Source organism: Pocillopora damicornis, chromosome 5, assembly GCF_964200805.1.
Source record: "Pocillopora damicornis chromosome 5, jaPocDami1.2, whole genome shotgun sequence".
Classification (NCBI taxonomy): Eukaryota; Metazoa; Cnidaria; class Anthozoa; order Scleractinia; family Pocilloporidae; genus Pocillopora; species Pocillopora damicornis.
In genome coordinates this window covers 15,065,246-15,091,888 of record NC_142674.1, presented here as the reverse complement: position 1 = coordinate 15,091,888, position 26,643 = coordinate 15,065,246, and the positions used below count along the sequence as shown (strand labels likewise).

Genomic DNA, 26,643 nt, shown 5'->3' with positions numbered 1-26,643 from the left:
GTTTAATTTTAACAAACGACGAGGCTATTGTTGAAATTCATCCGATTGACAAAATTTATTTAAATAAGAAGAATTACTAATATGTTTTGTAACAATTTATACTCCTGGTTTAGTAAAAACATTATTTTCTCACTATCGGCAAGAGAGATTATCTCGCCAATCAAGTCATCCTGGGAAATCAATTTTTTTCCTTCTGATTTCTCTTTTCTTTTTATCACTTTTCTTTGTTTTGAACCTGAAAGTATACAATGTTAATTTCCAATACTTAGTCCTGACCAAGAGCAGGCAATTCAGATGGATTCATTGAATATAGAGGTAGATGAGTGGGAGGTTGCGGTGAACCGTGTCCTGCTTCAAGACGTCATTGGACGAGGGGCGTTCGGAGCCGTGTGGAGAGCTCTCCTGAGTTCACCAAATGGACAACCTGGAAATCGGACAGTGGCTGCTAAATGTTTCACGCGTAAGCCTCCTTCTGTTCGTTCTATTAATACATATGTCGATCTCAGGGGCAGTTATAAAAGTGTTTTACTTAGGGAGAGGCGGAAGGGGGGAAGAGTGGTCTAAAATTACTTCTTGACCAACGCACACCTCCATCTTCTTAACTCAAGGTTACGCGCGGGAAAAAAAAAGGCGGCGGGGGGGGGGGGGAGGGAGGGAGGACAGACTAACATATAACATAATCAACCAGTTTGGCAGTAAAAGTGATCCTGGCATCGCTGTTATCCTGCAATAGTTCTTGTTTCCAACAAGTAATATAAAAGGTCACAGGTATGGCATGGGTTAGTGGGAGGGGGGGTGAGTTTGGCAATCTGCAAGCTTGGGGGGGGCGACTTGGGCAATCTGGAGTGATTTGGGCAATCTGCTAGCTGCGAAAATTATCATCCAAATGGTAATAGGAAGATGCAAGGTTCGAAGCTTTACTGGACTCTTTCTGGTTTGAACGTGCATGGAACAAATGTATTAATCAAAACGTGTCTCTGTCAATGTACACTTTTGTTGTAGCCACTGCTGGAGAGGAAGGAAGGAAATGTTTGATGAGAGAAATTGAGCTGGGGAAACTTATCGGTGAAAACGTTTCGCCAAACATTGTAAAGTTCATGGGCTGCGTTACGACAGAAAGTAAGTACTAAGCGTACAGCATCTTTTCTAGGTATATGTTATTAACGATACTACAAATGCTGAATGAACCCTCTTAGGACCTCTTAACATGAGTTCTGTAACTAAGATATTAATGATGCCAAATTTGTCTTTTTTTGTGTGGTAACCAGACTGTTTTTCTTCGAGAGCATGTATCCATCGACAGTTCACTAAGATCTCGGTCGGATAGCTTGAAATCTCGTTAACGGGGTTAAGCGGCTTTCTCCCTTTACCCTATAACAAATTTTGAAAGTAAATTCTGATGAAGGTAGGTCCTAAAAGAATGAGTCCTTCGTGTAAGCTAAACTGCTTTATGAAGAAAGACATCAGCAATTTTATCTTTGATATACAGTAGGGAGCCTTGACATGGGGTTTATTTGCTTTTTCTTTTGTTTTACGTCACTTAAGTTCACCCCATACTCATCATGGAGTACTTGCCATGTGGTGACCTACTTGGTTATCTGAGAAAATGCCGAGGAGTGAGGGATCGGTATTATATTGGTGAGGGAAGAGCTCAGGATTTGAACAACTACGATCTTGTATTGTTTGCCAAACAAATCGCCGCCGGCATGGTGTTCCTTGGAACGCGAGGGGTAAGTGGAATACTTGTCACGTGTCAATTCTAACTCAGAAAAATCTTTCAGAGATTTAAACATTTTATTTTTCAATAGCTCGGATTTTGGCCAACATTTATGAGTGCTTTTGAATTAGATAAACCTCTTTCTTGGCATTAGAAGGTCACTGCAGATGTCAAAAAAAAAAAAGAGTGAGCCAGATGACATGAGAATGAGGTTCATAATAATTCGGTTGCTCAGCCTAAAAAAATCCCAGCTATGCTTATCTGGGATGTTATAAAATTAAGCCTAAAAAATTCCATGCACCTGTCAAAGATCGAGTATGCGCTGATAGTTTGTTTTGGCTAGTCGTGTGTAGTGTAAATAATCTGCGCTGTATATATATATATATATATATATATATATATATATATATATATATATATATATATAAGAACCTTATTGCAACACTGAAAAAAACAAAGGAAAAAATAGAACTCCCTAGAAATTTGTAAAAGGAAACAAAGGTAAAGAGAAAACCATCTTGTCTTTTTATTTTTTGGAACACAACGGGTCCTCTTATCATAATTATTGTGATTATCGTTATTTTTGTTGTTATAAAAAATGAATTTTTTTCTGATAAAGTAGAAATCTTGGTTTTGTCAGCATTAAATCATTACGTAGGACTGCCTTAGTTTTAGCTCTTTTATTGTTCGAACATCTTCAGACATTTGATTCAGCGATGTGCTATATAAACCTATCGTTTCTTACCATTTATATTCTGGGTCCTTATCTTCTGACAGATCATCCATCGTGACCTGGCGGCTCGAAACATTCTCCTCGATAACAACTATGTTTGCAAAGTGACGGACTTTGGTATGGCATATCAAAGCTTCAAGTATGGCCGCGGAAATGCCAAAAAGGTGGAAAATACTTTTTGTTGCTTTAGTTGGGAAACAAGTTGTAAGCATTAGCATATTCTCTGCAACAGGGTTTCATAGCTCACTTTTACTTACAATAAAAAAGCAAAACAAAGCAGAGTTAGAAATTAACAGAATAAGTACTCTAGCCTGGGCACCGGGATATGTCAATTTCACTAACGTTTTTTTGTAGAAAGTCTTGTAAAAGGAGTTACGTTTTCTGTTTTCCGTGACAGCTTTACGAAGGCTAACATTGGATTGACTTATTAGGGAACGACTGATATAGTTTTTTTTTTTTTCACATTTTAACATATTTATGTTATGTAGCTTCATATCTTTTCAAAGATGGCTTTGAAAAAAAAATGTACATGTGCTTTGTACGGCAAACATTTATTGTTTTTTTCTAGGGATGTTTGCCAATCAAATGGACCGCACCGGAGATTCTGCTGGGAGAACTTGCTGGACTTTCCACCTTGAGTGATGTGTATGTATAGATACGTATATTAATCCACCAACCTAACAAACTGATTACTTTTGGATTTTTCTTCATCATTTCACGTCCAAAATTCACTCAGCGATTAACTGTAGAATTTCTGATATGCTCTCGTCAGGTGGTCCTATGGAATCGTTCTGTATGAGATAGTTACCCTTGGTAAGCCAAGCTATGTTCAGTCAATACATTTAACGCTTAGAAAAGCAATGTGCAAGCGCTATAGAAGTAATACCATTTTTGTTACTATTATTTTAATAAAGATTCGTTTTTACTTACTCCTTGGCCATTCATCGCTGTAAAATTCTTTAAGCTAATTCTTCAGTTCTTACGTAATGTTCCGTTCTGTAATTTAGTTGTGACACGGTCACTGTAGAGTTGATATATTAAGAAATGTGACATGCTCTTGTTTTTATCCTTTGACAGGAGGAATTCCGTACGACGGATGGTCAGAAGGCATGGTGGTTGCAGAGGTCACAAAGGGATATCAGATGCCAAAGCCCGATCATGTTGATAACAAACTGTGAGTTGCACTTTTTAAGAATAATACTAACGTGTTCCTAAAAATAACTTAAGATCCAAGACGACACATTTACCGTTCTCATTGCTGAAATCTTTGCAATAAAGCAATTGGACTACAATCATATCAGTAGGTTTCCGTTATGTGAATGTGAACCAGGAGCATACCACACTCAGCTGAGATACGTCGTGGACAATTATGACATCAAAATGTATTTGAAAAACATCAGAGCGGGTGAAGAACTGCGATATGTTGGACGTCCCAGAACAAACTTGAACCATTGCCTATACTATTTTCAATAAAAGGACAAACCTGAACCATTGCCTATACTATTTTCAATGTAAGGACAAACCTGAACCATTGCCTATACTATTTTCAATAAAAGGTTCCTGTAGGAGGACCTTATTGGTATTCTTTGCACAATCCATAAAAAGTTAGTTAAGAGTAGACCATCATTGTTAAATTTCAGGTATGATATCATGAAAAGGTGCTGGAATCGTAACCCTGACTTCCGTCCTCCTTTTGAAAACCTGCGACAAAGAATGGACACATACATTCGTGAAGAGGTTCGTTTCTAGAATTGACAACTCCCCAATAATTTATGCATTTTAAAGACTCGAAAACTTTTCAAACTTCTTACCTTGCCTCCATGTGTTGGGAGCACTACTTGGTAGCCTTGGTTTTACTTCCGTTCGCTCCATAAAAGCTTCAGCTGAGACCAGTCATAGTTCTGGTAAGAGACATTTTCCAGCCCGTAAGGCCATTTACGAGCATTTCCATTTGTTGGCTGCTTCTGATATTTACGGCGGTTGTGATCGTCCCTTGGGCATAAATCTGCTCATTTCTACCCACCTACCTGCAACTATTTTCAGAGAGGAAATAAGGAATGCACTTAGTATACCCGCGACTTTAAACCAAAGAGATTCTCAGTATGCCGGGCAAGTGATCGCACTTTTCAGCTCGACTTTACTGTGTTTTAGCGCTTTGGGGTTAATGTGTAACCCTCATTTGTTACTTTCTTTTAAGACATATTTGGAGCTTCTTGACATGGGCGCTTATGACAAGGCAAAATACTCCAGGGTTGAAGATCTCGGAGATGAAGATGCAGGACCAAGTGAGGAAGTTGCAAAGAAGGCCCCCGCTAAGAGATTGGGAAAATGGGCCAGTGACCGTCGTTAGGGTACATAATCGTCACTTCTCGGTGCTAAACTAGGTGTAGGTTTGTGTTAGTTAAATTTCTATCAGTACCAATATTAAAAGAATATGTGAAAGCTTTGTCCTTGATTAACAAAATAATGATAAAAGCACAAAAATCAATTAATTAATTCTTAAAGGATGCCAATAATAAATAATTTAATCGGTTTGAGAATAAGGAAATTTGGATAGATATGAATTAAACTTCCGTAATCGATTAAATCAGAAGAGAAAGAAAGGAAGAAACAAAAAAAAACCTACTTGAAAAACGGCTCGTTTATGCCGATAGCTGTACTTGGCGAGCTTTTCATTGTTGTATTGTGAAACCATTTAGTAAATTTGTTTGTGGCAGACCTAGTGAGAGATCTCCTAACGGCGATATGAAATTTGGTAAAATTTAGTTTGGTAATGAATTAGTCGTGAGGTATTAACTAGCACTTATCACTTAACGAAGTATCTTCTTTAAATTACATATTGCATCACCTCTAGTGATTTGCTTAACTTTCAAGTTACCTTTATTTGAAAACAAGCGAGAGCATTGTTATTGACATTTACCGTTTTGCTGCTAGTATCAAATGCTTTTGTCATAAACGGAGAGAACCGTCTTAATAGAGTGTGAGTTAATTCAAATTAATATTTTCTTAAGTGTTTTCGATGCGTATGAGAAAAAAAAAAACGCCTTGTAAAGGGTTCATACTGTGGTAGATGGAAACAATTTTACTATGGTAAATGGAATGCTTGTTTAAAAACTGGACGAAATGAGAGCAGGTATGAGCGTTTAATTTTGTACACTATCCCAACACGATAACAATAACATAATGTAAGACACTCTATTTAATATCTGCAATAAAAAGACTAGAGGCTTATCTTATGACTGTTTATTGATTATCAAGTCAGTTTGGATTGAAACCATTCCGTATCCTCATTAAACTTTTGGATGACGCTATCAGACTTAAGCGATGGCCGCATCTATGAAATAGCATCTTCATGTATATCACGAAATGAGATGTCCACATTCTCAACTTTTCACACTTACGGACGAAGCTATAGCTGGTCGCGTCTTTGACGCATGCTTTATCGGTCTGTTTAGAACTGCGTGTTTGTCTAGGGGAACCTTCGAGTTTGTCATCATGATAACAAAGGAGTCAGTTAGGATTTGTCGATGTTTCGCAGTTCTAAAACACACCGGCGCTTGAGGAAACAACAATAGTTTTTAACTGATTCGATAATTTCAAGATGCAACAGAAGGATAAGTTGTAAATGCCTCTCTTATCAATGTTCTGATCCACTGTATTGCTGAATTGCTGAAGTGTTTCAATCCAGATCGACTGACCATGGCATATATCTCCCCGACTTATCTTTCCTCTGATATAATACTATGCCGGCTAAAGACAATCGCAACTTTTTATTACTTCTAATATATAGATTTGTCCAAGCCTAAAAGCGGAGTTCTTGTTAGTTTATTTTCTAGCCCCTCATTATGATAAAAAAAGTAATAAAACTCTTCAGCACTGGCTGTAGAAGAGTTTCTTCAAGGGGATTAAGAGAACAGTTCGGGGGTTGGGGAGGGAAGGGAAGAATTGGCGAGGTCTGGAACCCGGGGACGACGTTCTCACAACTTGCGATAAAACGCATGCTAGTCAGCGGTATCTTCGAGTAGCTGAGGACCTTCGTTGTTGTTCCTGATGTTTTGAGCAAATTTTCGAAGACAGAGAATCTTTTCTTCTTCAGAGGAAGTGTGCGATGTCGGCATCAGTTGAAATTATACTCTTTTGAGCGTGACTGATAATTTTTAACTACTTCGAGTTTAGACATAAGCAGTCGATTGAGGAGTGTACACCTGATAACAGTGAATTAGTAAATCAAGACGCCAGAATCGTATGGGCTTCTCTTACATCTTCTCTTGAAGTTTCCAGGTATGACTGCTTGCCCCACCATTTTTCCCCTGACATTTCAACCTCCTCTGTTTCGCGTAAAAATGAAAAAGAAAAGTCATTTTCAACTCGTGTTTGAACCTTTAATTTCTTAAAAAATTTTCTCTTTTGGCTATTATTCTGTCATGATTGTCCTCTGACTGGAAATACAAGGCGTCTTTGTAAGATTCTTTCTGTAAGTTATTTAAAGCCCCCTACGGGCAAACGTCGTTGTAATTAAGTGATCATGCTTTAGCCATGTTAGCAGCCGAAGGGACGAGATTTAAACGTGGAATGCGAACTCTTGCATCTTCAAGATTATAATTGAATCAATATATCTTTGAAGGTGGAAAACCACTTTCCCATTTTTTCTTTTGTCAATCTTGTAAATGTTTCTTTTCAAGCTAGAGTTGCAAAATCGATTCCCGGGTTGATACACGCGCATGCGATAAACACCAAACCAAAATAAGATCTTTTCTCTCTTTATTTCTTATCCTATTGCTTGGGGCGTTATTACATCGAAGCGGTCAACTGAAATTATCACGTAAAGAAATCACTAAGTATTGTGATCATAGCTTAAGAATAATCTCGATTTTGGAAACCAGCAGCACGTGAGAGTTAAAAAAACCCAAAGAAAGGTAAAAACGAGCGATAAATTTCGCTTTGAGTAACAACTACGAGCTAGATAACATAATCAAAAAACAAGTTATTGCTTTCCAACGTTCGCGGGTCTTGATTACTTTATCGAGGATTACGGTCTAACTTGTCTTCTCTTCAAAAACGATCTTGATCACACGGGGTCTTATCTTGAACTAAAACGCTAACTATAATTTTCTGTCTAAAAAGAACTAATCATGGGGGCGTCAACCTAACCAGAAAATATTTTGCAACTTTTCCCGGAAGCGGTAACACTTAGCTTCAACGGAAGCAATTACAAATCTTAGTTTTCCCTTTTAGGAACGAATTTCACCACGTCAAACTGGGTTTTCAATAACACAAGGGAAGCTAAAGCATTGTGTTTTATTTGTCAATTTGATTATTTTTTAATTCTTTTTATTGCCCAGGTGATTTTCATCATCTTTTTCTCTCGTTATGCGATAAATCCGCCGAAACCATCTTTCAAAATAGGTTAGATGACGAAAAAAAGGTTGACACAAAATTTGCGCTTCCATCATTCGATAATTTGGGTGGCAAATACCTTTCCTAGGAGTAAGGTTTCTTAGCTAGGCTTTTATTTTCCATTTTCATTTCTTTAACTGAGCTCGAATCTCAGATTTTTCCCCTCATGATCGAAATAACCGATTAACACAATTTTAGTTCTGAAAAGAAGTGCAGCACATTTTTCACCAATAAAAAACAACAAAAACAAAACAAGACAAAAACAAACAACAACAGAAAAAAAAATGAAAGAGGCTGTTAAGCAAGCTGGCTGAACTGCGCCGTTTTGTGCTAAACATCTAGATTTTTGTAATTTTGTAATTTCGACAAATTCACTTTTTTCCTGGCAGACCTAATATTCAAAGAACACAACGTTGCGTGAAATAGACTCAGCTTTTTTAGAGCTGAGCTTATCCCGTCAACCAAGTATTCAGATATTTTATGCTGACTTCTTCAAACAATAGAGACTAGGAAGCTACAGATCCAAAAATGTTGACGTCCTCGCAGGCTGATAACGGTAGGAAAGCCACCTTCACAAATGGCGCCTGAAAGTGTCCTAAAAATAGCTAAAGCTACCATTGTTGCTGCTGCAATACTTGTGAAAAACGCACAGCACCAACAGCTTTGACATTTTCCATCAATTAAGTGCATATCCCCTTGTGACAGAAGTGATGCACTCTTCAATGATGGGGAAAGCCTGGGTTTAATGGATGTTTTTCCGATAATTATTATTGCATACTGTCACTATCTATGTCGCCTTTCGGTGTACGCGCGCGTTGCAGACCTATTTCCTCTATTTTTGCTTTAACCATGGCACTTCATTCTCTTTCAGGCTCCACGGTGCAGCCTCCATTCTCGTATCCATTAAGAATTAAACTCACCTTGGCCATCTTATACACTGCAATCATTTCAATGGCCTTAGTTGGAAACATTTTGGTGATCTATATTCTGTACAAGAGGCCAGAAACAAGAAGATTAGCAAGCTTCAAGTACGTCAACCTCGCTGTGGCCGACCTACTCGTAACAGCTGTTGTCATGCCTCAGTCGATGGAACTCATCATTTCGGACAATCTGTGGATCGATGGAACATTTGGTGAATTACTTGCCAAGCTCATCATGTTTGTTTTCTTCGTGGCGGTCACAGCGTCCGTCTTCTCTCTAACAGCCGTGGCTTTTGATTTCTTCTTCGGGATTGACCTTCCCATGCAAAAGTTCCCTCGATTTAGGAACAAAAAGATCTTGGTTCCCACAATTTGGATCACTTCAATGTGTCTGATGACTCCATGGTTGATTACAATCAAAGTTAAGAACTCCAGGATAGAATTTAAGTTTACTCAGTTTGGCGAGACTCAAGAAGCTTTGAGAGGTATCTTTCTTTACATCGTAGTCACCATCTACTTGTTGCCCCTAGTTACCATGTGCATTCTCTATGTACACGTCTGTCACACACTGCACAAGCACAAACTGCTGGGCATTGCCATCAACAATCACGCAACAACTCGGGCCCACGCTACCAAGCGTCAAGTTATTCATATGTCGATCGCTGTCGTTGTTGCCTTTGCACTTTGCTGGCTTCCAGCGCATGCGTATCATATGATTTTGGCCATTGACTTCAGTGTGCGGGAATCGCTGCCATATTATTTTATGCTGTTATGCTATTGGTGTGGACATGCAAACAGCATTGTTAACCCGTGGCTCCTGATATACCTTAAGAAGAAATTCCGTGCCGCATTTAAGAGAATGATAACTTATCCATTATCGAGAATCTCATTTGCCAGCAAGAATAATGAGAGCGTAAGAAGTGTAACTAGACTGCCTATCAGAGACCCGATTGTCCAAGTAAGAGAACATTACCAGTTTGAAAGTTCTGTGTGGGGATTATTGTTAACTCTTCATAGGTTTTATTATATTCAAGTTGTAACATTTGCAAGCTCATTACAAGTCCAGTGACCAGCAGGCCAAAGTAATTGAATTCAGCTCGATGGATTACGACTCTGCAGAACGTGATCCACTAAATTAAGGGTTGACTTAACCTGTTTTGTCTCCATGCTGCATTTGGCTCGCATAATGGTGTAATACATATAATAATATAAAATATAATCATTATCATAGAAAATGTAGATTTTTACCGCCTTGATGTGCAAGTGTTAAAATGAAGAATTGTGTAGAGATCTAGTTGCCTCTCATTTTCGCACTTTTCTTTTCATTTCGGATGCCGTTTGTCAATCATGTCAAAAAAAACCTTAGCGATACCCGGCATCTGTCTGGGAATTGAGATCTGGCCCGCACTCGACAGAGCGGAGGAAGTAGAGCCTTCAAAAGAAACAAAACAAAAAAAAAAACAACACAAAAAGATTCACTTTACCGTGACAATGCAAATTGCGTTCGAAATGAAATAGCTCGTAAAGAAGGAAGGCAATGCAGCACAGCATCACGGCTCATAAAAGCGCACAGTGTAGACCGAGCCATAAGTTAAAACTGGTGCTTTGTGGATTAGTTTGTCCTAATGGAATTAAGATCACAAATGAAGCCACCTAACCACACCAGTCTTGGCTTACAGTTTGGGATGTTGATCGGTCATCAGGACCGAGAGAGACAAGGTAGAATCGGGTCATCAGATTTCACATACGACTAAGCCCTGCGCGTACTCACGTCAAATCGCCAATTTCACCCAATTTCACACATATTCTCATAGCATTGATACCAAATCAACATTCACGCAGAAACTAAACGGCAAATATTCGAGGGAAGTTTAGTGTGAACGAGTCTTAGAGTGAATTCTCAGCAAATGACTTATTTATTGGAAAAGGGTTATTCTTCACGTCTCCTCAAGTAACGTCATGCACACCTACGTGTAGTTTAGCCCTCTTAATATTAAAATCTTAGCACAGCCTTCCAACGATTTCTCTCACATTCTGGGGTCTCAGTACATTTAAGTAGCTGCCGATGATGTAATGAGCGAATGTGCCAGAAAAGGCGTAAGATGAAACCTAAACACGTGACCCTGCTCAACAAACGGCGGTAGATCGGCTTTTACTGAATCTCCTGCTTACTACACATCTACATATTTTTTTAAAATTTTTTTATATATATGAACTGGCGAAAGGTTTGTGGACAAAATTTGTCAAGCATGCGAAAAATAATTTCCCTTTAAAACAGCGTTTTCAGTTCCTTTCCGACCCATTCTTGAAATTTTCATATGACCAACGGCAATATGTGACTGAAACAATCCTAACTTTTAAATTCGGGCCACTGAGTTAAGAACAAAACATCTGTAAATCAATTCAAATCACAAATCAAGAAAATGCGCAAAGTGGACATGTGTTGTCAGACTGTGACTAGTTGCTTTGTCCAGTCGTATTATACCGCGAGTCAGAAGGGTGGTGTCCCGAAGATATACGAACGCCATTGCTTCAAGTTACATTGTATCCATATAGCATCGGGGTCAAAGACTTTAAGACGAGATTTTAGTTTATTCTACCACTGACTAGTCAACCTTGCTCAAATCAACTCTTTCTCTTCCAGTCCAGTTGTTACAAGTAAGAATCTTTCTCCATTTCGTGTTTTTAATCTCCCTTCTTCTTTCACGATCAGTTGTCGACCTCGTTTGAAGAATGCAAGTTACGTTTTGCTTTTCTTGTTTCTTTTCTTTCTTCTTACATCTTCAACAGCCACTTTTTCATTATCTTCCAAATTCGTGTCGGCTGTGAATACCGAAATAAAACGAACATTTAAACAATTGGCACATGACTAGGAAAGGAAAAAAGCAGTTATCTCATTAAAAAAAAAAACATACGGACCAGAAAACCAACGGATGGCAGCAGGAAAATAGAATATAAAAGACAAACAAACAAACAAACAAACAAAACAAAACAAAAGGAGCCTCAGTTGACACTAGCTCTGTTAAATCACTAATAATACTCTTACTAAAGATCACAAAACGATGTGTTTAGCAACACATCATTTTGTCCCTCAAAATACTCTTGTTTCTCTATTCACTTAATACCTTTGATCCCTGGCATCATAAGGGATCCAGTTTTAGTCGGGTACTTTCCACTAAAACCAGCAGGAATCAGAGGTGTCTTCAGCAAACCAGTAAGTTCCGCTGTAAAATAAAACGGCGCTGATATAGTTTGTATAAAAATTTCACCAATAAATGAAAGGAGCACCTGACACAGCCTAAGCTAACGCTGACCCACACAAGGCTGGAAATCAAGACTGTTTACTACCTTTTCATACTTTCACATAGAACTCAAACGTAAGAACCATGGGAACAATAATCCTCACCCCACCCTACTACTACAAGCTAAATGTAACCCATTTTGATTTCACTAAGATATTTTCAGCCTGCAAGATCCATTATTTCTGGTGGGACTGTCAGTACAACCATTGTCTGCCTTAACTAAAGGTTGATTACCTTTCAATTGCTTCAGGTTTACTTGTCGCTCTTTCCTTTCTCCCTGATCTCCGAGATCTTCCAGTCTGTAAAAAACTCTTTTAAGGAAAATAAACTGAACAGGACAGTTTACAAAATGTGACATCAAACCTTCAAGACAATAAAGTTCCAGAACACCAGTTCCGGTCGTTTCACTGAAATGTTTCTGACATTAAATGCATTCAAGCCCAAACCGCCTAAGACAAATGTTGAAGCTGCTAGTCTAGTTAGTCCCAGACCATACGCTCGCACACAGGAGCGTAACGATCAAGAATGTGCATCTAAATGAATGAATCATCTCATCAAAAAAGATACAAATCTTCGTCAACTTCAATGTCCATGGCTTTGGCAGAGGCAAGTATCCAGTCATTACTTGACTTTTTGCGCCTTAATCTGTGAATATGGTTCGATGGCTTTCATAAGAGGGGGAGTTTAGACAAATGGAAAGGGAGGGGAGGGGAGAGGGGGGAAGGTTGGAAAGAATTGAGAATGAAGGAGAGAAGATCGGTAACCGCGTGAACAATTCTTTGTGCGAAAAATGCTGCGCTGTCAAGTTCGACTGTCATATTGGGCCTTTTTCTTATGCAAAAACAAAGGGCTACTCACAAGATAATTGCCATGTTTCTCTGTTTTTGTTTTTGTTTTTTTTTTTTCATCTTCACCTACTTGCATGAATCCATGCACGTCAATAACTGTTTTATTTTGACAAGCTAAAAAAGCGAAGCTTGGGATCCTGCTTGGTTTTTACCTGACTAATGCACTCGAATGCTTCGCTATTAGCCATTTTGCCAAGGAAAACCCCAGGATAACCTCAACTACGAAAGAACGGAGCAACCATTACACGTCATCAACCCAAAACGCATAGCGCAACCTAACAAGATGGCGAACGCGGGTAGTTCGAACTTGCCGTAAAGGCCAGTTTTGAAGGCCGCAAAAAAACCAATAACAATGTTAGAGGTATGATTTTAAGTACCAAATATCTTGAGTTGATATATTTAGAGTCTTTTTAGCAGTATTTGCTTTAAAAATGCAGGTTCCCTTTAAAGTCACGAGAACAGGAGAAATGATCACCAACTAGAGAAGCTCTTTGATTGTTTGACGAAATCTCCATGTTAACACCTTAAGAAATATATAGAGAACAGTATGCATGGAGAATATGCATACTAACGTTAGGGCGTAAAGATTTATCTAACTAAAAAGGAAATTTAGACACCTTAAAGGGGAATTTGCAAATAACCTTTTAGAATTTAACTGCTAAAGAGATATGTTGCACATAATAAAGACACATCACCTCCATTAAGCGTCTTCATAATTTTCTTGTATGATCCCATTTCTTCTGGGCCAACAAGAACGACACTCAGACCTTCCCTGCTCGCTCTAGCTGTCCTTCCACTACGGTGAATGTAAAGCTGTTAACGAACACAGAGAAAGAATTTAGGAACGCAGGATCACAAGAGATGGTTGCGCTAAAGTTAATACTTACATTGTGGTTACATCATTACACAACAGTTCATTATTAAATGAGATACAACTGAGGACGATAAACAATAACAAACTGATCCTTTCATATAAACTGCATTTGGAGAACAGAGTCAATTTTTTTCCTAAATCAAAACTCATTAACTTAAATGAATTATGTTTTGATTTCGATAGGTGAACGTCACACATTAACTCAAATTGGAAACAAAACAAAACAAAGATTTAGAAAATGAAGATTTAGAAATAAGAAAATAAATGCAATAAAATAAATTTAGAGGTAAAAAAAGAATTCAGGCGTCAACGGCGTTCGAACTTTGCTATCAACATTCTGGTTGAGCTTCTCTTACAGTTGAGACTTGTAGTCCACACCTTGGTCAACGCATGGTTGGTTGAAGCAGTGTGACTTCCGAAGCCTTTGTCAAGGTAGAGTTTCGCGGAGAACGAAAGCACTGCCGCCAAAAAGCAATCGCTTCCGTTCCCGCCTGCCGCACAGGCTAACCAACTGCACAAGCTAACTAACCGTACACACATACTTACACGCACTTACATCAAGGTCCTTCGGAACTTGATAGTGACAGCTGGTATGTCCAAACCTCTCGTGGCCACATCTGTAGCCAGAAGTAAGCCATTCGCACTTTGCTTAAATCTAACAGGCAAGAAATAAATCAGCCAACATTTCATTTGCTGGTGTAAGTCCTATCTAGCTTTAAATATTCTCTGAGGGAGGAGAGGGGCGGGTTCAATCAGTCAAGGCGATCCAGTTATAGTCTATAAATAAAGGAAATTCCATTGGTCGGTCAATTTGTAAACTATACTCACTGTTTTGATGAAAAAAAAATAGTAATAAGATCAGGATGATTCTGAGCCTAGTGTTTTGCGCAAAGCAAGTTGCGGAGTAAAGAACGTGAAAGACGCAACAGGAAAAAAGCACGTTGTCTACAAAATTAGGTTCCTAATTGTTGCTTTGTTTTCTTTGAGTTTTTTGTTTGTTTATTTGTTTGTTTTTTGTTCTGGTTTTTGTTTTTGTTTGTTTCGTTTGTTTCATTGGTTTTTTGTATTTTTGTTTTTTTCCATCTCACTCAGTTTTCACCCGGCCTGTCTAAATTCTTTAATCTTTGCCTTTGTTGCATGCTGGCGGGCAGAACCCACGGGTTAAAGTCCAAGAGCCTAAACAAAGAGCCCAGTCTCCTCACACAGTCCATGGTGTTGGAGAAAACCAAAGTACGGCCTGGGTACCGGGAAAGGAAATAGTGGAGATAAAGTTCCTAGAAAGGAAAGCCAAAATAAATCTGAATGACGTGATTTTTACAACAAGTGTATGTTTCGTAGTTCTCCTTCGATTTCACTCGGTACACCTCTGTGGTTCCATGGATCATGTTTCCCAGACAATGTGGTGTACATGTAGATGCATTTGGCTCAAACCAACAATAAAAAGTAATAAAAATTGTATCCTGGATCTTGAAGAGTTTTGCTTCCTTGTTAGCCCAACTATTACAAACCTCTTCAATTGCACATGAGATCTTTGCTTCTGTCAGGGTTTCTACAGTTCCTCTCTTGTTGGTGTTACAACTGTTCTTCTGCAGCCCAACTTTGTCCATCAGCGACACTAAATATGTTGCAAAGGTAACAAAGGCAAAGATTAAAGAATTTAGACAGGCCGGGTGAAAACTGAGTGAGTTGGTCATTCTTTGTGCTTTTTCAAGTTGTGTGGATGGTGTGGTAACTGTTTGTTCCAGATTATCCTGAAGATTTAAATCAAAAGACAATACTATGTAGCTTTTTTTTTTTCCCTGTGAGCCAAACTTCTTGAGAAAAACCAAAAAGAAGCTTCTGTTCTTATATATACATAATTGTGCATGTATGGGTAAAGACTGAAAAAATGCATGAGCCCTTGGGACAATGCAGTCTGCTGTCTTCAAAAAATTTAGGACAAACTGCTCTCAAAATGATTTCAGTCAATTCCTGTATTTCCATGTAGTTCTTGTGGTGAGTGTTGTTGTTGTTGTTGTTGTTGTTGTTGTCTTTTTGTTTGTTTGTTTCTTTTTTCATTTAAGGTATGACTGGCAGTTATCTTAGTTTTGATTCTCATGTCCAATACACCCAATCTGACTCAGGAGACAAGTCATTCCATTTGAGTCAGGTTGAGGATTATTATTAAGCGTCTTGAAAATCGACTTGTAGTAAGACATTTCCACCTTAAGAGGCACGGTTTATTCAGATTTCTAGTATCACAAGATGACTTAACCACTAATTAACTTCTGGTGGGTCGATTTGTGAACGACTCAACCCAATTTGGATGTATTGGACAACCCTCAACATTTAATAATTAAAGATATTTTATAATAAAAAATAAATAAACAAAATAATTTAAAAAGATAATTTTTCCCAATTTCTCGTAAAATACAAGGGTAATTTCACCACGTGCTTGAAGTGAATCTTACATTTGTATCTTCTAAATTTAACTATGCGGTATGTTTTAAAGCACTTTAAGCAATTCACCTCCTACAGCGGCCATTCTTTTATTTTCTTCTTCTGAGCTGGTCCACCTGCACCAATTCCTGCTAGCTCTTCTGGATGATAATCTTCCATGACTTCAAGGGACACAAATCCATCCATTTCGCCCGCAAAGAACGAAGGATCGTCCAATTCTACTGGTTCCCATTTTCGCTTCTTCCCTTTCGAATTCTTCTCTGCCATTATGGAGCAATGAACAAAGAGCTTTAATTGAGAAACTGAATCTAAACGTTTTTTTTTAAATAACAAACAACCGTTTTGGTTTATCCCTAAAGAATTAATAAAAACACTCTCACGTCGTCCGCCATTATGGATTAGCCGCCAGAGAAGGACTGGATAAGAAATTGTACTGCGCGCATATTCAAACGAGAGTCATGCGCTGATTTATTGCTACATGACTTTTCTCCCTTCGCCGAGTTCACTGAAACCTTTGTGAAACGTGAATGATAAGACTAACATGGCGAAAGAACACCGTACATTCAAAGAGGAGTGCAGTTATATTGAGCGCTTAAACGAAAACTCGTTTCTTATCAAGAGAAAGGCTTTGTCCCAAACATGAAGGTAAGTGAACGCGCGCCAAAAATCAGATCGGAAGCTCAACTCCAGCTGAGTGGCGTGCGCGTGGAGCAACTTCAGAATACCCCGCAACTTATTTACATGTCATTGAATAAGAATAGCGTCTATTGTGTTATGCCTCGATCTTCAAAGCCTCCCGACACATGTAAATGAGTTGCGGGGTATTCTGAAGTTTAGCCCCCCTTACACCTGCCATATCCGTCAAAGTAATTTCCTTCTTTGAAATAAGTTTTGTCACAAGGAAAATTGTTTCTGGGACAACTGGGCCCAGGAATCTTTTCTGCCCACGTTATGATCAAATCCCTGTCCCCTGCCCCCCTCCACGTCTCTCATGTCAGAACTATTTTCTTTTGTTTGTTTGTTTGTTTGTTTCAATCAGTCAGTTCGCGAACTACAGTCAAACCTGTCTTTGGTGGCACTGTATTGAGCACTTGCACTGTAGTAGACGCCATATTCCCGTGGGTCACTGCTTAATACAAGATTGACTGAACTGGACAAATAAATTTTGTCCTCACTTCCTCCATCAAACCCAGATTATATCCATTATTGTCCCCATCCCCCCTAATTTCTCTCCTTTTCCCCTAGTTGCAGACTGTGGTGTTTTGCTGGAAATTGTTGATGCAAGAATGTCCTAATAAGTACTGGATTAGGATGTTCTCATTAATTAGTACCATGGACAAATTTTTACATACTGTTTCAGATTCAAGACTTGAGGTATACATTGCAAGTATTCAACTCTAAAGTTCAAACTATTCTTTTCTTTTTTTCCTTTAAAGGTTGAAGGTATCTTAGATATATAAACGAGCTGCTTGAAAAACTAATGTTTAATGAGCTGAAGCACTGGGCTGGAACTCAAGGTACAGTACTTTAAACATTTGAAATATAATACTGTTGTATTTGCTGCATTTGTCTTATTCCTTTTATGCAATTGAATTAAATTGCTCTCCAGGTATTGGTGGTTTCCTTCCTGATGTAAGGCAGATTGCAAATGTTGCAACTTTGCCTGGAATTGTTGTTGTAAAAAGGATCATAACTTTTTCTTGTTGAAATTACAACTTAGTTTAATTGAAACTTGTTCAATCCTGGGCCCAGTTGTTCAAAGGCTGATAAGTGCTAATACAGGGTTAAATTTTAATCAGGGTATGTTTAATCCTTTGTTTAAAAGCCTTTTAAAATAATTTACCATAGTTTTTTAGGGCATCCAATCATCAAATTGCAGACTAAAGGAATTGTACATGTAGACTGAATTTCATTTGAAAGGTTTCGGATACGAAATCAGATTTGACACTAGCTATCTAAACTCAGCTTTCAACAAACTGACCCTGTACTCCTGGTAAGCAGAGAAGGTATAAAGTGGAGATGACAAGAGAGTTTCTTGTTATACAGTTTGTGTTTCCAGTATTTTTACACAAAGATTTCACTTAAAGTGGTGCCAAATAGAGCATCCAGTTATCCAGTTAGATCCAGTTAGATCCAGTTATCCCATGCACGATCTTGAGAACACGTGCAAATCAGTTTTTCCACTTTAAGCAAAAGCCCTTAGAACTGTTTTTCTAGGAGTTTTCTTAAGTTCCTGTTTATTTCCCTCAAAAAAAAAAACAGGAAAACTGAAAGCGAAAAAAGGCAAATAGAATTAAAAGGCTACATTCATTATTTAAACTTTATGAGCTCTTATTTACCCCGTCAGTGGAGTTCCTAGGCCGCCCTCACAGATCACAACACAATGACTCAGTTTAATTCTAGCCATTCTAGAAATAACATTCCTTCACGTCTTCTTTGCTTATGGACTACAGTGCTTTTACTGTCACTTTGATACCTATTTTTTGATGGTAAACCCTGTTTCACCAGGAAAAGAAAGCTATTTAAAGGTGAAATCTGAGTGGAAGGAATCACTTTCCACCATCAGAACACTGTTGAAACACCATACAAACTTGTTTCCAATACCTCTAAATATGGTGCTGCAAGGCTGTCAACCCTATTTTTGACAGCACCCTTGCAACTCAGGTAACAAAGTGATGTCAAATTGTTGGCATGACTGAAAACCCTGTTTCAACAGGAAAAGAAAGCTGTTTTAACAGTGAAATCTGACAAGTAAGAATCATTTTCCACCATAAATGAAATATGAAAGTGATAATCATAATGATTTGCATATTTAGTTCAGGGCATAAAATTGCGCCTAATACAGGCACCAATGTGACTAAACTTTTCACTTTGGCAACCAAATCCTGAAAATTAATCGCCAAATTGGCAACTAGCATGTTTCATCATAACCTCACAGAGAGATGTAGTGAATTAAAAGATTTGCAAAATATATCCATGGCAAACTTCCTTGTTAAGTGTGTGTAGTTCAGTGTAGTTTTGAATGGTACAGTGTACATATAAACAGTGTAGCATTGCGTGAGATGGCACAGTGTAATGTCGAATGGTACAGCGTACACACAAATGGTGTGGCATTGCATGAAATGGCTCAGTGTAATGTTGAATGGTATAGACACAGAAATGATGTAGCGTTGCGCGAAATGGCTGTTGTTATCAGTATCTGTTGTCTACATTGGCAATAGAAAACAGACAAACAGAGGAGTTTCTTGATCACAGTGCAAATTTCAGGAAGATAAAAATTACCTTATAATTAAAAAAATATGTGCAAAAGACATTATAGTTACCTAAAACAATTCTACTGTATAAAATAGTGGGAAATGTTTGTTTCCTGTGTTTACACAAAAACTAGCAACTGTACAGTGCAGAACCCAGCTAGACTTGAACTCTCGAGGGAAGCAACAATTTGCTCATACAGCTGGGAGTTTGAGATAGTGGGGTAAATTTGTCTGTAAAACAGGAACAAGGGATGCTGCTCTTTATTTGAGATAGGGAGTTTGAGATAGCTGAGTTCAAGATAGCCAATAGTAAATGACTGAGAAAAGCAGGGCAAATCCAAGGGAAATGGGTTTGAGTTCAAGATAGCAGGGTTTAACTGTACCATATTTACCTGTGTATAATACACACTTTTTTCTATAAAAATAACCATCAAAATCACAATGTATTATACACAGATTCTATTGTTTATCAAGCAGGTCCTAATTTGCATACGTTAAAAAGACAACAAAGAAAGTAACAAAAGCCTAGTAGTAACTGGTCTTTATTAGCCCGAGTTAAATAATCTACCGATGAAACATTTTCAATTTTGATCCACAAACCGATGGTGCATAACCTTGAAGGTATCTCACAGTATTTGAAGCAAACGGTCACCAAATAAAGTATTAATGTGTCACGGCAATGCAATTTCTTAGATACACATTTACTTTGTTATTATTAGTAATAATTATTTTGCAAGGTGCAATTCCCAAGCGGCAGTTGTGACAGATTCTCTGGTGTCTATCTATCTACCTACCTATCTATCTATCTATCAGGTTCCAAGGGGGTTGGCAAGAGCACTCTCCTTTCACAATGGCACATGGCAGGTAACGCAACAATTGGGGAGGAGGATTGGAGAACAGCATATTTTGTGAGTATAACATATATTCTACTGTTATTTCAGGCTGTTCAAATATAGGTTATTTGTCACCTAGCAATGTAAACATTAATAAGAACCATATTTACATAATTCAGCCATTGGATAGCCCTTTTGTATACCTTTTTCCTGCAAAGAGACGGTGGTGCCAATCAAGTGTTAAGTTGCAAGTTCATGCTTTTCTTTGTCATGTTTTTTGAAAACACAACAAATCATTTCCATTTGAATTCCATATTAAAGATACATGTCTGCCCCAGCTATGTATGCCCTTAAAATATATGTTTAATATACTGTCTTTCATTTGACAATCTCTCCTGTGGGAAACCAGGGCTAAAAATTGGCAGTTGTACGGTCGCCAGTGGCGAGTTAAAACTGACCAGGGCCACCAAAAGTCAAGGGTTGAATGCCCAGTGTGCGACTATGCTACAGAATTTCATAATGTTGCAATGTAAATTATTTGAAGTACAAAGTTAAAAATAAACTCAATATGTAGTTCAATTGGACCACCCTTCTCTTCGTTTCTTTGCCTGGACTCTAAGATTATCCATTTTAGTTAATTTTTAGTACTAAAGTGGAAATTCTGAGCTGTTTTAACAGTGATTTCACAAGCAAGCCACATTCTCAATATATAGACACCATTTTGATTTTGTGACTGCCATGTGACTCTGGACATACCCAGAGTTCTGTGCGGGATGGTTTCAAAGTACACATTTCCGCTTTGAGGAAGAATTTGTTGATAGGCTTATCCAGAAATACCTGTAACCACAGTCACTGCATGCAAGAGTGTCTTTAAAAAAAAACCCAGCTTTTTCTACAATGATTTTTACAATAAGTGCAAATAAATTTTTGAAGTTACTTTATTGCAGTTTACATTATTTACTTAAATAAATAAAAACACTTAACACCTCTAATAATTTTATAGTGCTAAATGCTAACCAAAATGTTAAAGAAAAATGTCTCGTGGCATTACCAGGGGCATTGCCTTATTGTGTTCTTTCCTTTTAGTTAACACTCTGTTAAAAGCCATGGGGCGCTTATTTAAGTTTTTCATTTTAGACTAGAGGAAATTGAGGGCTACTTCATTTTGGGATGGGCTAACCTCTATTAAAGTGGCTATCACCCTTAAATAGATATTTTCATCATCATCATATCAACTCTATGCACATTGAATTGGTAAATGGTGAAATATTTCTTGTTTTTGAATTTACTAAATGCTAATTAGATGATGTCAACCTGGGAATTTGCCATTATTTCTATGCCAATTTACAATGTGCAGTATACAGCTTGAGGATAATTAATTTGATAAATACAAAAAATAAACTGTGGATAGTCAATTGATTGGTAAAAAATATTACTTGGAGGTGAAAACAAATAGTTGTATAATAAATGATTCCCAGGTTGGTGTCATCAATTAGCATTTTGTAAATTCAAATCTATATAGCTCAATAACACGACGTTCAAAACAAATATGTCACCATTTAACTGTTCAATGTGCATAGAGTTGAAGTAATTGTATTTAAGAGTGACAGGCACTTTTAGTGGCCATACTTTAATCAGTTACAGCCACCAACTATAACAGTCATTGTTTAATTCTAGAACTGGATTGTCATGGCAGCAACTTCCAGACATGGTCTGTTCTCGTTATTCAGTGATGACAAGCCTCTTCTCAGTTGCCATGATTTGAATATTGTGTATTGTGTCATCCCAGAAGAATCAGTGGGCAGAGCCTTATTCAAATAAATCATGGTGAGTTTGTTGTACTTCCTTAGTGATCACCCAACTATTCATTTCAGTAAAGCTGTTCAGATGGCGTATGACAGCTAAAATTTGTGTTAGTGGTTTCTATGCTTTGCATTGTTTAATTTAAAGGGGTGAGTGGAATAAAGCCGTGAGTGACTTCTGATAAACTGCTAGATTCTCCTTCCAGTTTGTTTTGTATATGCTCATGTAACGAAGGGAGAATTTGGCTGTAGATCAGGAGTCACCTAAGGCCTTATTCTAAACATTATTTTGAATAAGGCCCTAAGTGACTCCTGATCTGAAGCCAAATTGTTACATGAGCATATACAAGACAAACTGGAAGGAGAATCTAGCAGTTGATCAGAAGTCACTTAGGGCTTTATTCCAATCACCCCTTCATTTCGCACCGTAAAATTTTCGAACACTACAAACACATGAAATTTGCCAAATTTTCGGTCATTTTTACTAAAAAAAGGTCACTTAGAAATTTTTGGACAGCAATTTTCAGCTGGCATTTTTCGGAAAAATCACATTTTATTCCAAAGAATTTTCGGCTAAGTAAATTTTCAGCTAGAACATGTGAACAGGTAATATTTTTTCTAACGATCTGTAGGTTTGGATATGTTTGATAATTACATGTGGCGCAATAATTTTTCCCATGTACAGTACCGACAAGAACTATCCCCCACTAAAACTGCACCAAAAGCAGACCTGAGCAGAACATACTTTCTGAAGTGAACCCAACCAAACTTCAAGCCCATATATAAGCTATATAGGTATGTGTCGCCTAATAGGGTCGGGGTTTTGAGCCTCTGGATACATAAATGGGGTGTCTTATTCGCGATTCTCTGTCTGCTCATGTTTGCACTGATGTTTGCATGTGAAGTGGGGGTTAGTTCCAGTCGGTACTGTAACTGCATAACAATCCAATCGAAGGGTTCAATCGACGGTGAGGAAAGAGGCCTCACTACTCTATGTACAGTACCGCTCGCGTATACGTTAGCTGCGCAGGCGAATTTCATACGCTCCGACGCAGGGTAGTCAGACGCGTATATACGATTTTTTTGCACGCTCGGTCGAAAAAAATGCGCGATTCATGTGCCTTTGTTATTCAGTGCTATAAGTTTCCTTTGTATTTCATTGTTGTATGAAACAAAGGACTTCTAAGTTTGAAAAAGCGGTGAGTAGACAACGGAAAATTTACATAATGAAATAAAAGCTATCGTGTTACACTCTCGAATGTCGCGTCGCTTCGCGAATTTTTCGGGTAACGAGTAGTAGCAGTAGATTGATGTTAAGCCTTCTGATCACCAACTACATTTATGATTTGTAACGTTCATATTTGTCATATTACAGGATATCCAAACTGAGCAGGAATTGTCCCCGGGCCACCGACGTGCTGGCACACATTGGCTATATTCCTCGAACAGTCATTCAGTACGCTAAGTACCTTCTAAGAGGCAACAGTAACGTTGAACTTTTCATGGTCAAGGCAATTACTAATATTCTACAAGTACTAGAAGACGAAGCACTCTAGATTCCTGATAGGTGCAAACGTGTGCGCATCAGGTCACTAGCGATGATAAGTACTTGCAAGACTAGTGGTATGTTTGAAATAAGGTGGTCACCATCAACCTTTTCCTGGTCTTGTTTGAAACCACCAGGATTCGATTTGAAAGAAGTGTCTGTCGTTAGCCCTCTGGTTGAAGAAGCTGTTGTGCAGTTTACGTTGGAAAATTCTAATTATTTGTTGGATGTAGTAAGTATTGATTTTTTTTTTACTCTGGCGATCAAATCCTGGGGTGGGGGGCCGATACTGAACTGACAGGGGGGCTCGGCCGTACCATTTTGTGTGTAAAATTCCAGATATGGTACCATTTAGGGGGGCTGTTAGAAAAACAATTTTATAATTAACTCGGTACCATTTAGGGTGTCAATTGATTACTAATTGGAATCTGGTTACCGGTTACCGATTTCAGACTTTCAGTTACCAGTTACCGATTTCAGACTTTCAGTTACAGGTTACCGATTCCCCGTTTGGTAAACAAACAACATTTTTTCCATGCAAAACATTATAGTAAATGTGCTCGACTAGTACCTCGTCTATTAACAACAAATTAAGCGCTAGAATGAGCAGACAACCAAAACATGTCAAATTCTTCATGACACATCTGAAATGGGTAACCGATAACCAGATGCCAATAAGTCAGTCAACTGATTTGTCATGTAAAGCAGAGTACAAAAATATCGTTCTCGATCAGCTTTTCAGTCAACCTACAGTGCCTTTTAGGGGTCATTTTTAGGGCCACAGCCGAGCCCCCCTAGTGTCAGTTCAGTATGGGAGCCGAACTCCCCCCCCCACCCCCCACCCCGCCCCACGGGAAACAAATCTGCGGGTTTATAAGCTGGTTAACCGCGGTCAAACGAGAGAAATTTGCAAAGGTTAAGCAAAGTACTTAAAGGTTAAGGTAGTCGTTTTCACTGTTTATTAAAGTTTAATATATTGCCAATATATTTACCAAAATTTACCAAACGTTTTGAAAGTTTACCAAAAAAGTTCTAAATACTGTGAACCGCAGAATCGTCGACGCCATTTGTCAACATAATTTGGATCAGGCGCAAAGAGTTTTGGTCAGTTTTTCACGGAAAAAAGCTCATCATTTTGAGAAAAATTAAAAGATAATAACGTGAACTAATTTTTTTACTCATCCTTGCTTACATTAAATAAAATCTCACTGAATAAAACGAAAACCGCGTAGGACGTTTGACCGCGGTGGACTAGGCTGGATACATCCCTGCGTTTGGTAAATGAAAGAGATAATTATGGCTCCATTCACCATTCATTCAGCGTGTCACGCCCCAAAGCATAAAGCATAATGAGGCTCCATCTCTTCATCAGGTGGATACCATAAAAGGCCTATCTGCAGGGAGACCTGGCAACTTAGTCGGCAAATATTGGGAGAAGCTGATATTTAGCAATCTCAAGGAATGTGTGAAAAATGAGTATTCCTTCAAGGAAGAGGCATGTGGTTCCACTGCTGCTAGCTCCTACTTAAATTTGTGTGGACATCAAAGCAAAACAGATACGAGAAAATCGATAGAACAGATAATTAGAGATAGATATAGTGCAATGATAGTCCATTGTCCTAATACCAGCGCCTTTGACTTTGTCATCGTTGATAAATGCAACAAAATTCATGCCATTCAGGTAACCGTTCAAACCGCTGCGAAGAAATGTAACGACAGTGACTTTTTCAAGACTGAAATTATTCATTTTACGTATTTACTAGCGCCTTATAAGGTCGACGTCAACGCTATTAAATTGAAATCAAAGTTATATGATGCATATATGCCTAACTCAGAAATAATTGAGTACTTATTGAGTAATCGATCTTTGTTTATGCAAAGTTTCAAAACTTTTCTATAAGTCCCAAACTACCTTAAAATATATGCATTAATATACATATAGTAATAAGACTATTATATATTACTTACGCGCATATAACGAGACGAGATTATACAAACAATGACATGTGTCAAGAACTACAAATTAAAGTAGTTCAAATTTTCTACCGCCATAGCGAACAAAACAAAACGAGGTCTGAATTGCCCTTCTTCATAATGACGTCACATCAAAACAATCTATTGTTTAAACGCAAAGAATCATGGTCGCGGGAGGGGGACAAAGCAGCAACAACACAAAAAAATTAATATAAAATTCGTTTTATAGAACAAAGAAAAGCGGTGACAGCCATCAAGTGCAATAAATATTGCTTATTAAACATTAGTGCATCTCATATTTTAGTACCAGGCCATTTGAGTTCAAACTTTTCTTACCAGAGCGAGTTTTAAACGAATTTCTATCGTTCTAGACGATTCTGTCCCCCTCATAAACAAGCCCTGACGTCATCATGAATAAGAGCAATTAAAAACATTAAACGGAATATTTATTGGACGCTAAAAAAATTGACAGTGAAATGAAGAACTTTCTTAATTAAGCATTATAATAAAACATTTGTAGCATAGATTTCTTAATTCCAAAAAAATATCCATCCCACTCCCGCCCTCACGGATGGATTTTTCTTCATACAGCCCTTTGGAAACAACTTTTATAGATTAGAGAGTTACTCTAAACCTCACCCTGAATGGATAATTTGGGAGGGGAAGCTCTTGATCTTTTGAGTTCCTGTTAGTAATTTTCATAATAATAATAATAAAAAAAAAATCCAGGGACCCTCTAATACACGAACTACTTTTCATGTCATACACTTAAAGGCATAAATAAAGAATTCGCGAAAGGAGAGTCGACTTGTGTACCATCAGTTGCTTCACGTTTCCCTTTGTGTATACAGTATGTAATTACTAAATTTATCTATCTTACTTTTGTCATTCATCTTATTAGACGAGATCACGAAATTTCCGTTCCTTAGCCCTTAACTTAGCAGCATATAGAATTCACAAGCGCTCTTGCAATTTTAACGTCTATACCTTTACTATATAAAATA

General features: G+C 38.0%; 3 protein-coding genes and 2 long non-coding RNA genes across 5 annotated transcripts; 3 read left to right on the top strand and 2 right to left on the bottom strand.

Annotated features, from left to right (window-relative positions):
- Nucleotides 1-275: 275 nt before the first annotated feature.
- LOC149045559 (tyrosine kinase receptor Cad96Ca-like) lies at nucleotides 276-3,628 on the top strand. Its single transcript, XM_089208259.1, has 7 exons — nucleotides 276-460; nucleotides 1,003-1,119; nucleotides 1,546-1,730; nucleotides 2,495-2,614; nucleotides 3,019-3,095; nucleotides 3,223-3,263; nucleotides 3,528-3,628. The coding sequence occupies exons 1-7, from the start codon at nucleotides 295-297 to the stop codon at nucleotides 3,626-3,628; spliced, it is 807 nt and encodes a 268-aa protein (XP_089064385.1). The 5' UTR covers nucleotides 276-294.
- A 5,068-nt stretch (nucleotides 3,629-8,696) lies between these two features.
- LOC149045558 (QRFP-like peptide receptor) lies at nucleotides 8,697-9,931 on the top strand. The gene has a single exon (XM_089205918.1). The coding sequence runs from the start codon at nucleotides 8,697-8,699 to the stop codon at nucleotides 9,834-9,836; it is 1,140 nt and encodes a 379-aa protein (XP_089062044.1). The 3' UTR covers nucleotides 9,837-9,931.
- A 682-nt stretch (nucleotides 9,932-10,613) lies between these two features.
- LOC149045557 (uncharacterized) lies at nucleotides 10,614-12,310 on the bottom strand. The gene is made up of 2 exons (XR_016187282.1): nucleotides 11,893-12,310; nucleotides 10,614-11,590 (listed from the first exon to the last, which is right to left on the bottom strand). It is a non-coding gene; the product is annotated as an uncharacterized LOC149045557 (long non-coding RNA).
- Nucleotides 12,311-14,337: 2,027 nt separating this feature from the next.
- On the bottom strand, nucleotides 14,338-15,400 carry LOC149045556 (ATP-dependent RNA helicase DDX24-like). The gene is made up of 2 exons (XM_089208256.1): nucleotides 15,300-15,400; nucleotides 14,338-15,065 (listed from the first exon to the last, which is right to left on the bottom strand). The coding sequence occupies exons 1-2, from the start codon at nucleotides 15,396-15,398 to the stop codon at nucleotides 14,880-14,882; spliced, it is 285 nt and encodes a 94-aa protein (XP_089064382.1). The 5' UTR covers nucleotides 15,399-15,400; the 3' UTR covers nucleotides 14,338-14,879.
- Nucleotides 15,401-21,994: 6,594 nt separating this feature from the next.
- Nucleotides 21,995-25,484, top strand: LOC149045555 (uncharacterized). The gene is made up of 2 exons (XR_016187287.1): nucleotides 21,995-22,144; nucleotides 23,495-25,484. It is a non-coding gene; the product is annotated as an uncharacterized LOC149045555 (long non-coding RNA).
- Nucleotides 25,485-26,643: the final 1,159 nt, after the last annotated feature.